Below are 12,005 nucleotides of genomic sequence, written 5' to 3' on the forward strand. Positions count from 1 at the left end.
AAAATTAAAATAGTTGACTCTTAGATATCATGAAGCTGACAAATCTTTAGCTAGACTCACCATGAAAAAGAGAGGGCTCAAATAAATCTGAAATGAAAAAGAAGTAATAACTGACACCAAAAATGCTTAGAAACATAAGAGATGACCATGAACGATTATTTGCCAACAAGTTGGATAACTTGAAGAAATGGATAAATATACAAACACATATCATTACCTAAGACTGACTTATGACCAGATCATTAATCAGAAGTCCCCCAACAAGCTAAAGTCCAAGACCAGACCACTTCACTGCCATTTAAAGAATTCAAATAGTCAAAGATCTAAGCCCTATTTTTCTCGAATTCTTCCAGAGTATCGAAGAGGAAGGTACAATGTCTCTGGTGAACATACATGCAAAACCCTTTACAAACTATGAGAAAACTGAATTAAGTGGCATATAAAAGTGATCAAGTAGGATGTAGCCCAGGTATGCACAGATGGTTCAATATCCACAAAATGATAAAGCTGACAGCCCACAATTAACAAAATAAACTTTAAAAATTATATGTGATAGCAGTCGATTCAGTAAAAGCATTGGACAAAGTTAGTTTAGTTTATGATTAGAAAAAAAGTAAACTCTCAAATGGAGTATGGAAAGAAAGCAATTCAATCTAATAAAGGCCAGATGTGACAAGATCATAGCAAACATCATGTCAACGACGAAAAACTAAAACCTCTTCCTCTAAGATAGGGAACAATACAAGAGCACCCGCCCTCCCACTTCTATTCAGCATAGTACTAGAAATTCTAGCCAGAGCAGTTAGGCAAAGCAAAGAAAGAAAAGGCATCTAAAGTGGAGAGGAATAGTAAAGCTGTCATACCAACAATGAACAATTCAGAGGAGGAATGAAAACAATCCCACTTATTATTTGCACAAAAAATTAAAAAGAACGATTTGCCTAGGAATGAGTTTAAACAAGGAATAAATGTAACCAGAGAAGAGAATAAGAAACTATATGTGACTGACCAGATAATTTGTGAGAGAAAAAGATGCAGTGGGAAAAAGGAGAACTTCGTCAATAAATAGTGTTTGGAGAATTAAACCAGTTAACCATATGCAAAAAATAATTCAAAAAGAACTTGAATGTAACACCTGAACAGGCAGAAGACTCCTTAACATCAGTCTTTGTCATGATTTGTTTAGATCTGCTTCCAACTCCAAGGCCAGTAGAGACAGCCAAAAAAATGGAAATACATCAAACTAAAAATCTCTATAGCAATGGCAACTACCAATAAAACAGAAAGGCAGCCTATTGAAGTGGAGAAGATATTTGCAAATCAGATACCTGATAAAGGAGTTAATAGTCCAGATATGTAAAGAAATCATGCAACTCGTTAACAACCTGATTAAAAATGGGCCATGAACCTAAAATAGACAGATGTCCAAAGAAGACACCCAGATAGCCAATGGACATGTGAAAATACTCATCAGGATAATTCCGACCAAATCACAATGACAAAGCACCTCAACCCTGCCGGAGTAGCTGCCGTCACTAGGACAGGCAATGAACTGCAGGTGAGGATGCAGACAATGGAAGTATAAAAGGGTTTCGCCAATGGGGACAACAACACACAGGTTCCTCAATAAGTTGAAAAAAATCAGGGGTACCAGGGCTAGAGCGATAGCACAGTGGGTAGGGTGTTTGCCTTGCATGCAGCCAACACAGGTTCGATTCCCAGCATCCTGAGCACTGCCAGGAGTAATTCCTGAGTGCATGAGCCAGGAGTAACCCCTGTGCAACGCCGGGTATGACCCAAAAAGAAAAGGGGAAAAAAAAAAATCAGGAGTACCATATGATCCAGCAGTTCTGCTTCTGGGTACTTGACCAAAGAGAATGGAAACAAATGCAGAAGTTTAACGCACCACTATTTTCATCAGAGAACTATTGCTGAACCCCCCAAAGTAAACCCTGAACACCGCCGGGTGTGAACTAATAAATAAAACTGGAAAACGGGGTGTGGATCACAGAAGCTTAGGAGGAAAATGGGAGAAGAAAGGAGTGATTTGGATCCAGAGTACATGGATACCAGCAGGGACAAGAGCAGAAGCTGTAGTGGACGCTGCTGTCTCCTTACAACACAAAAGGAATGCTGCGAGTGAAGGGTGACTGTCATTTTTAAGGACCCAAGTATTGGAAGGCGGGCTTTCCCAAAAATGAGGAATTCTTGAGCAAAAGTACAGTGGGTAGAGCACTTGCCTTGCATGCGGCCCACCTCAGTTTGCTCTTGGACATCCCAGATAGTTCCCCAAGCCTGCCAGGAGTGATTCCTGAGCACAGAGCCAGCAGTTAAGTCCTGAGCACTGCCAGGCGTGCCCCCACAACGCAAAATAATACAGATTTTTTTAATTGTTGTTTTCTTAACGAGAGATTCTGGGTATGCCACCCAGTGGGTCATGAAGTGGAGTGATGAAATGGTGAGAGTGCTGCAGAATTGTGGTGTCAGAGGAAGAGTTCAGTGTTGTGTGACGCCTCTCGCTGTTCTTTGGTGGCCGGGCACAGCAGGAGAAAGGAGTGTTCCAGATAAGAGCGAAGCCACGGGTGTGCATGAGCTGCGTCATGGCTGTTGCACAAAAAAGGGGCTGCCAGGCTGGAGTGGGCGTTGATGCTAAAAAGAATGGAAACGTTTCCTAGAGAGAGGATGGAGAAGCCCAGTGGGCAGGCCAACGGCTGGTGTTTACACTGATAATCAGTCATCACTAGAGTGAGGAGAGAAATGACTGTTACCTGTGGAGGGGGGGGTTGTGTTTGTTTTTGAGTCACACCCGGCGGGCTACTGCTTGTAGGTAGTTGGGTTCCCTTTTGGTGGTGCTCCAGGGACCCTGTGATGTCAGGGATCAGATCTCTGACTCCTGTATGTGCTGCGGCCTTCTGAGCCCTCTCCCCAGCCTGGAAATACATGCCAAGTCCCTGGTCCAGGGCAGAATGTGTGGAAAGGAAAGGACCCTCACATCAGGGGGTAAAATTCTGTTCTGCACCCAGGCGACCTCACAGTGGGGAATCTGGGACTGAGCCATGGGGAGTCGTGTGAAAACCCAAAGAAGAGACGATCAGGCTTGCCCTCCGACTTGGCACGGAGGAAGGGCCACTTGCTAGCATCCGGGTGCATCAGTGATAACTCTGAAAAAGTCATTCTGCCTTTCGCAGTTCCAGAAACATCACTGACTCGCCCTAGTCTCCAAACTCCTCACCCAGCGTTCATTGGCCCCCTTTGGGTCCCATTTGGATCTCGAAAGCCTATGGATTCTGGGCCTGGGAGGAAAGTTGCATCTATAGCTCTCCTGGGACTTTAAATAAATAAATAAATATGCCTCTAAAAATAAGGCTTCCCTCCTCTGATCCCACGGAGATGCTGGCACAGCATGCCCTGGGCATCGGGACTTTGTAGTAGTTATGGCACCATTTTTCATGCATCTTTTTCTAACCTAGCTGGGTCGGGAGCTTTGCAGCTCTCTGAGCTCTGAGCCTACAGGCCTATCTTTGGGGGGGTCAGGGATGAGGCGGGGGAACAGTCTTAGAAATTTGGAGGCTGGGGAGATAGCACAATAGGGAGGACGTTTGCCTTACAGGTGGCCAACCCGGGTTCAATCCCCAATATCCCATAGGGTTCCCCTGAGCACCGCCAGGAGTAATTCCCAAGTGCAGAGCCAGAAGTAGTCCCTGAGCATTACCGGGTGTGACCCCAAAAAGCCAAAATTTAAAAAAAAGAAATTTATAAAGACGGTGACCTCTCTTTCCTCTGGTGAAGGTTCATGAAAACCCCGGATGAGATCATGAGTGGCCGGACCGACCGCTTAGAGCATCTGGAGTCTCAGGAGCTGGACGAACAGATTTACCAGGAGGATGAGTGCTGAGAAACCCACCCAGCACCTCCCGGGATCGCTGGCCGCGGGCCCAAATGGCAGCAGGCAGGCTGAGGAGAGGAGAAGAAGCCACACTTACCTTGCATCCCAGGAGGGACCCCAGAGCACCTTAAGACAAACCCCCTGACCCTGCTGAGGCGCCGCGCGGAGGGCAAGAGCCTGGGACTCGCACTGGCCGGTTCCTTGTCACCTGGAATCTCACCCTGGTCACTTCTCCGCCCCCACCCCTCCCGCCTGTCTTTAGTTTCAAGGTGGTTTTTTGGTTTGTTTTTTGTTTTTTGTTTTTTTTTTTAGTTTTTTTTTTCTTTTTTTTTTTTTCAAGAAAAAAGTTTGACTTTTAAACGTTCATGTAGGGGAAGACATCCCAGGTTGTTTTCCTATGGAAATATATACCTATTATATATATATATATATATATAAATATATCTCTATTTTTTGCAAATCTTAAACAGTACAGCAAGCCCAGCTGGTCAGGAAAGGGAGTTAGAGTTCAGGTGCCTCTTATCCGGTCACCATTACTGTTGGGGTCTTGGCCCAGAGGAAAGGGGTGGGGGGAGAATTGGGGGGTGGGGGGAAGATGATTCTTTTTAAAAAGTGACCTGAAGTGCAGTCTCTCTCTCTCTCTCTCTCTCTCTCTCTCTCTCCTCTCACTTCCTTCTTCCCTCCCCACCTTGCCCCCCCCCCACAGCACAGTTCAGTGGTTTTGGGCAGGGCTCAGCCCCTAGAATGTAGCAGGAGGTATTGTGGCTGGCTCGGCAGAAAACAAGCCCTGAACCAGGCTGGGGCTACCCTGGGGCAGGACAGAGCTACTCATTGGCCCCGATGCCAGGAGCACTGTGGGCTGGGCAGAGAAGGCACACGCCAGCGTCCCTGGGTTGGCTTGAAAACACTGCTGAGTGAGAAAGACCAGAAGGCCGTGCAGGGCTATGATCTAGGACCTGGTGAGAACCCGACCGAGGAAGGACTAATGTCCCCAGAGCAGGGCGGGGGGTTGCTGGGGGAGGGGGCGGTGTCTGGCCAACTCTTGTCATCTGTGTCCTGTGACCTTGTAACTTTGAGAGTCGGGGTAGGGGGCCCCAGAGTCCAGCGTGGGCTGCTCAGCCTGGCAGACAGGAAACTGGTCCCCACGTGGCATTTTCTCTCCTTTCATGGCTTCCTCAGAATAAACTCATTTGGGGCTTTTTCTACCACAAGAGAAGCCCCATCTTTGCCCATAAGGAAAACGCCACCCTCTCAACTTTTGGGTATTAAAAAAAATTTTTTTTTCTGCCTTTTCTCACCATCTAAACGGTCTTTTCCAAGTCTGCATTCTGAATTCAGGCTGAGGAGTGTTGAATCCAGATTGGGCCTGCCTTGTAGGGCACTCCCTCGCCCGTGTTCTCTCTTTTTCTGCTATTCTCTGAGCACCAGCAGACACACATACACACAGAGAATGAATGTGCATGCCGCCGGATTTTGGGAGGATGCCACCCGCACCCAAAAGCTTCTGAGCAAAGCCAGGCACACAGAAGTTGGGGGCCCAGGGAGAGAGATACAATGAGAAAAGGAGAACCTCATCAATAGTGTTATTTAGTACTGAAAGTGGTGGGAGGGCAGGCAGGTACTTATCCTCGTCCTGGCAGGATGTGGAGCGCTCAGTCACCAGAACTGCTCTGGGTGATGCCATTGGGACCCGACAGGTCGCAGATACTCTGAGAGAGAGGCACACCGTGAGACGGGGGGCATTAGAGAGGCCAACCCAGAGCTTGGAGGAGTTCTGAAAGCCAAAGTCTGCCTTCTTTCTGCAGCCAGACTTTCTCCCCTGTGGGTCGGATGGCTCTTTCTGGCCTGTCGGTCGACCCAGAGGAGGACTCAGGGGCTCTTCCGAGACTCACTGCTGATCAGGGAGGGGGATCCCTTTGGCCCCCCGGGCACTTCTGTAGAGCTGTTCTGTGCTTGGGAGGCTGAGACACTGGGTCATGCAGAAGGCACGGCCATTGATGCTACCCTCCCACTCAAAGGCCCCCAGGGCTGATGGCAGTACAGTTTCGGCCAGGCACAGGCGGAGAGGAATGGGCAGGGATTTCTCACCTCAGCACCAAGTGCTGGGGGTGGGACCAGCCCCCAGACCCGGTGATGGCTTGTAGAGTGGGTTATTCCCCAGCTGCCATGCTGGAAACTCTGGGCTTCTCCCGAGCAGAGTGGGGAAGGGGAGATGCTGGGTGGCGGACTGGGAGCGACTCCCTCCAGTGTTGTGAGCTCTCCCTGAGCCTGGGAATGCCCCAAAGCATCTCTCCCCACACAGAGGCTGCCCTGAGTGACACTTGGTCTGCTCTGGGCACCTGATGCCTTCCCTAAGACTTTCTGGCCTAGGACAACTTGATCTTGCCTGAAAGGGCATCTCTGAGGTTGCTAGTTCTCTCGGGAGTGTGGAGAGTCGCCTTGAGGGAAAAAAGGGAATAACAGGCTAACAGATTTTTTCCTCTCAAACCACATTTTTGGTACCTTCTGATGCAAGGGTTTGGGTTTTGGGTGTTTTTTTTTGGGGGGGGGGGGGGGCTGGGGTGTTTTTTCCACACAGATCCTCTGTCTAAAGGGATAAAGTGGCCTGAAATACACGTGGCTATGGGCTGATGTCCCCCAGCCCCTCCTCTCTCCCTGCTCTGGGCTCAGTGCTGAATATATTTTTGCAACATTAACTTGTTCTTGCGGAAGGAAACCAAAGCCTAGTTATCAGCGAGATCTCAGGACTTAACAGAGGAGGCGGCGGTGGTGGCGTTCAGTGCCGGGGCAGACTTAGAGTTGGTGGCCAGCCCAGCCAGCCCCCTCTCCCCACCCCACCCTCACCCCTACCCCCGTTTGACCTTTCTCACCCAGGAAGCAGAAGGGGGGAAGATGGAGGGAAAGACCAGGAGCAAAGCGTAATTTTCTTTACCCAACGGTTGTGAACTCACCGGGCTGCTTTCCCAAGAAGATAGCTGGAGGGAGACAAGGCAGGGAGCAAGGTAGTAGGGCACCCCGGAACCCCAGCCCCCGAAAGCACGAGAGCCTGGCGCGTTGCTCTGGGCCCATCCGCATCGACACTGAAGAGCTGCAAGCTCCCTGATTCTCGCTCACATGCCAAGCGGTTCTTGAAGATTCCTCTCTGGGACTCCCGATTATCTGCACGCCAGAACGAATCCTACAATTCAATTTCTTTTTTTTTGTTTTGTTTTGTTTTTTTTTCTTGGGGAGGGTTCATTTCTAATCTCGTTGTTTATGAGGTGTGGGGTTTATAAGGGACTGAATCAAATGAATGTAACAAAAAAAAAAAGGAAAAAAAAAACAAAAAAAAGCCTTTTCTCAGGGCCAGTGAGTTGAAAATAATTTTTAAAAGAAAAGCCTATAATTACTTCATCTCAATAAATTTTTATATGAAATAAAGGTCTCAAGTCTCTTTAATCCCAGAGAGTGAGACAGGCACGGGAGATTTAGGAAGTCAATCTAGGATGTGCTCAGTTATGGTAAAATTATAAGTGCGGTCACTTTCCCATGGCAGAACGCCCCCGGTCACCACACGTGCTGCTGGCAACCTTTAGACATGTGGCCCTGAAAGGTCAGCACAGTCAACTCAGATCCCAGCAGCTGTCCTGGCTGGGGAAGTTTACAGAAGGAGACAGATCGGAGATGCTGGGTCCTGTGCTGTGCCAAAGGTTTCTGGGCCACCGAGGACTGGGAAGTGATACCAAGAACAAAGGCTCAGAAAGATTCGACAGAGAGCAAGGTGCATGGCGGCCCAAGTTCTATTCCCGGCCCCATCTCTGACTCCTGGAGCATGGCCAGGAGTGATCCCTGAGCACCACCATGTGTGGTCGCAGAACTAACAATGAAGGGATGCCAAGAATGGGAAGGGGCTATAGCAGAGCAAGTCAGGTGTTTCCCTTGCACACGGCCCACCCGGGTTCAATCCTCGGCAGCCCATATAGTGCCCTGAGCACCGCCAGGGGTGATACCTGAGTGCAGAGCGAGTCAACCCTGAGCATCACTGGATATGGCCCAAAAGAAAAAAAAGGGGGGGAGGGGCAAAGAGGCAGACCTTAGGTTCTTTAGATTCTCTCGGCAAAGAGCTCCTAGATTCTACTTGAGGGTGTGGGTCTGAGCATACAGGCAGGGCAGAGCCCCTGACCCCCCACCCTACCCCCCCCACACACACACACCCCTTCCCCAGGACTAGAAAGACACAGAGAATCAAACTCATTCTCAGATGTCACACTGGCCGGAAGAGCCAACAAGGAAGCTTTCAGGATTCCAACAGCAAACTTACACACGGCCAGAACAGTCCTAAAGCAAAGCACATGGCTTAGCAGCAGTTTCGATTATAAACTGGGGAAACAGAAGTCTGAAAGAAAATCATCTCAGACTGTCGGCAGGTTATCTCTGTGTCGGGCCCGCCACCTGCACTCCCTCCTGGGACTGTGGCTGGCTGGAATTGGGCCCGAGCTTCTCACTCATCAGAGAGCATCATCAAAGAACAAGCAAGGACCTTGGATGTTTCCTGTGAGGCTCAGAATGCGGCACGAGCTCTCATTTCTGTAACCCAGCTTCCGCATTAGTTAGGAATTAGAAATGCAATTTGTTCATCCCTACCCCATAAATACTCAGTCCCAGACTCAGCCATCTGTTTGAACAAACCCTGCAGTTGATTCTCGTCCATGCCAACGTTTGAAAGTCACTATGACCGTCCGTGCATCATACTCTGAGAAAGTAGACGCCCATTTCAACAGTTAGTACAGAGAATTTGCATTAGTAATCAGACAACAATGTGGCATTTTCTCCCAACACTAGATGTCCTATGGAATGAGGCTAAATGGACACAGGATCACATGCCAAATCCTGATTCCACCAGCCCCTTCAAGCAGCCAATTTGCTAGAAAGATGAAAACTCTTTAACAGCTGACCTGCCTTTGCAAATTAGGGCTAAGCAATTTATCCACTTACCACCACTGGTCTGCTGCACTGGCCTCATCTCTACAGCAGAAGATCTTGGTCATTTACTAGTTAGCCTTGGCTCTCACTCCCTGGACTGTGGGGTGGAGCCCCACAGATATCCACTTAGTCTTTTTCAGGGGACCCCTAAATCACAAGTCTAAACCTGCAAGTACTTGTAAGTCACCTGGGGATTTTGGATGGGAAAAACACTCGCACACATGCGCTCACTCACACACACACACACACACACACACACACACACACACACACACACCACTGCTCTAAACAAGCTGGGTCCCACATTTCTAACCAGCATGCCACCGGTGCTCAGAAAGAGAGTAACCACAGCACCCCCTTCCAAGCGAAGATTCTGGGGTGAACTTAAGGGGGCTAAATCCGTATACTTTGCATGAGGGGGATTAGATTTGAACCCCAGCATCCCTAGGAGTCCCTAATGTTTGAAAAGAGCCCAGTGGGTAGAGTCCTTGCCTTGCACACGGCTGACCCAAGTTTGATCCCGGCATCCCATAAGTCCTCCAAGCCCTACAGGAGTGATTCTTGAGCACAGAGGCGGGAGTAAGCCCTGAGCACTTTCAGGTCAATCACAATCAATCACAACCATCCTGTTATTCATCGATTGCCTTGAGCAGGCCCCAGTAACGTCTCCTTCGTCCTAGCCCTGAGACTTTTTTTAAAAAGTGCCATATTCAAGACTCTTTCAGAGTTAGGAGAATGAAACCCTTCATTGTTACTGGTATTTGGCATATTGGGTATGCCACGGGGAGTTTGCCAGACTCTACTGTGTGGGCAGGTTACATTCGGTAGCCTGCCAGTTTGTCCAAAGTAGGAATGAGATGATAAGGTGTTGCACGGCCACGAATGCGGCCGCGCGCTTCCAGGAGCTGGGTTTTATAGTCTCTGAGTCTTGGCCGTTGATGGGATTACACGGCACCAGGAGGCCAGTTGGTGGGTGTGACCCTCACCTACTGGAATTTGGAAGATCTGGGTGGAGGATGCTCAGCCCCGATCCGAGTAGGCTTGGAGATCTCAGCCCTGGGACCTGCTTGCCTTTGTTCCTCTGCCGGTACCTTCATGTGTGCGGAGAGTGGTCTCAGCATGGTGGTGGCTGGTTCTGGAGGTCTTCGGCTGCTGGAACCCTGGTCGAAGCGGGGAGGGAAACTCAACCCGCTCCCCTCCAAGGAGCCCCGGCGAGGACAGCCAAGCGCGGGGGCAGGAGTTTTATAGTCTCTGACTCTTGGCCGTGTAGCACTTTCAGGTGTGGCCCAAAAAATCAGGCCTGAGATTCTGACACCAGAGCAAAGCAGGAACCAGCTGTGATCCTGCCCTGGAGACAACAGCAACCAGCGTCTATGCTGTCATTAAAGTTCCCTTCCCCGAGTGAAGGGTCAACTGTTCACAGACAGAGCCTGAGTGAAGGGGCTTGAAACCAAGCGGTTCAGGTCACCTGCCTTATGGAAGGAACCGAGACCTGCCTGACGTGGCCGCCTCTTCTCCAGCCCATAAGAAGCACAGACCATCCTGAATTAGGACGCTTGCGAAGCCATCAGGGACCACTCAAGAGAGCTGAGAGGCATCCAAGACGCCTCTGGTGGGACAGACTGCGTTCATCTGTGGTATAGAAATATACATATACCACACATATTATATGAGCAATAGCATAGCGGGTAGGGCATTTGCCTTGCAAGCAGCTGATCTGGCTGACTTGGGTTCGATTCCTCCGCCCCTCTCAGAGAGCCCAGCAAGCTACCAAAAGTATCTCACCCACACAGCAAAGCCTGACAAGCTCCCCATGACGTATTCAATATGCCAAACACAGTAACAAGTGTCACAATGGAGACACGTTACTGGGCCCACTCAAGCAAATCAATGAACGGGAGGGCAGTGACAGTGATAGATAGATAGATAGATAGATAGATAGATAGATAGATATTTTATCCATGGCCAGGGAAAATGGGCTAGCAGGACTGCTCAGTGGTCGGAATCCACCACAAGTGTGTGTGTGTATGTGGAGGAGGCAGAGGGTGGGTAAGATAGAGAAGGTGACAGTTATAGCTGACAGAAGATGACAGTAATAACTGGGAATGGTCACGCAGGATCAAGAACTGAGTGCTCAAAGTAGGTAAAGGGATATTCCTGAGAACCTTTCAGTATGTGGATTGCAAACTGCAATGCCCAAAAGGAGGCAGGGAGGAACACAGAGAGGGGGAGGGAGAGAAGGGGGGAGAGAGAGATTGAGAGAGGGAGAGGGAGAGAGAGAGAGTGGGAGGGAGGGAGAGAAAAGCATCTGCCATAGAGGCAGGCAGGGGATGGGGGTGATGGGAGGGAACCTGGGGACACTGGTGATGGGAAATGGACACTAGTGGCGGGATGGGTGTTGGAACACTGTATGACTGAAACCAAAGCATGAACAGCTTTGTAAGGGTCTATCTCACAGTGATTCAATAAATAAATAAATAAATAACTTTTTAAAACTAGCCTCTGTGGAACGGTCAAAGGTGCCAAACTCAAAGCTCTGTTTCCCAGACTGCCCCCAGCCCAGTGTCAACAGCAGACGGCCACGGCCCCATCCTCAATGCCACTCTGACATGCAGCAATGCCCCTAGTTCCTCGAGCCTGAACAGACATCTCTGCGCCAGGAAACCACCAAGGAGATCCCTCCTGGCTCCTGTGGCCTTGCACGTGGAGCCCGCGCTGACCCTCACTGCTCAGGTGTGTCTCCTACGGCACCAAGTGTTGTCTGTCCCTGATCCAGCCACCGCTCTGTGTCCTCTGATTGCTAAGTTGAGTCCATTGACATCGAGTGAGAAGACATGTGGACAGGTTGACTGCCGTTATTTTGAAGGAGTTACGCACCACCGTGAGGTTTGTCTTGCCTTTTTGAGAAGTTCCTTGTGTGCTTCTTGCAAAAACCCATGTTGAGGGGCTAGAGCAATAGCACAGCGGGTAGGGCATTTGCCTTGCACACAGCCAACCCAGGTTTGATTCCCAGTATCCCATATGGTTCCCTGAGCACCGCCAGGGGTAATTCCAGGAGTAACCAGAATTACCAGAATTACCTGGTAATTCCAGGTAATTGCAGAGCCAGGAGTAACCCCTGTGCATCGTCGGGTGTGACCCAAAAAGCACAAAAAAA

General features: G+C 49.4%; 1 protein-coding gene across 3 annotated transcripts in view; it reads left to right on the top strand.

The window, feature by feature from the left end:
• The window catches only part of ETV6 (ETS variant transcription factor 6), a 235,060-nt gene extending 230,913 nt beyond the window's left edge, over nt 1-4,147 (top strand). For all 3 annotated transcript variants that reach the window (XM_056118419.1, XM_056118434.1, XM_056118427.1), the window contains one exon: nt 3,790-4,147. In XM_056118419.1, coding sequence (XP_055974394.1) covers nt 3,790-3,895 — 106 coding nt within the window. In that variant the 3' untranslated portion in view covers nt 3,896-4,147. The remainder of the gene's footprint in view (nt 1-3,789) is intronic.
• Nucleotides 4,148-12,005: the final 7,858 nt, after the last annotated feature.

This window comes from Sorex fumeus, unplaced genomic scaffold (genome assembly GCF_029834395.1).
Source record: "Sorex fumeus unplaced genomic scaffold, SorFum_2.1 ptg000003l, whole genome shotgun sequence".
Classification (NCBI taxonomy): Eukaryota; Metazoa; Chordata; class Mammalia; order Eulipotyphla; family Soricidae; genus Sorex; species Sorex fumeus.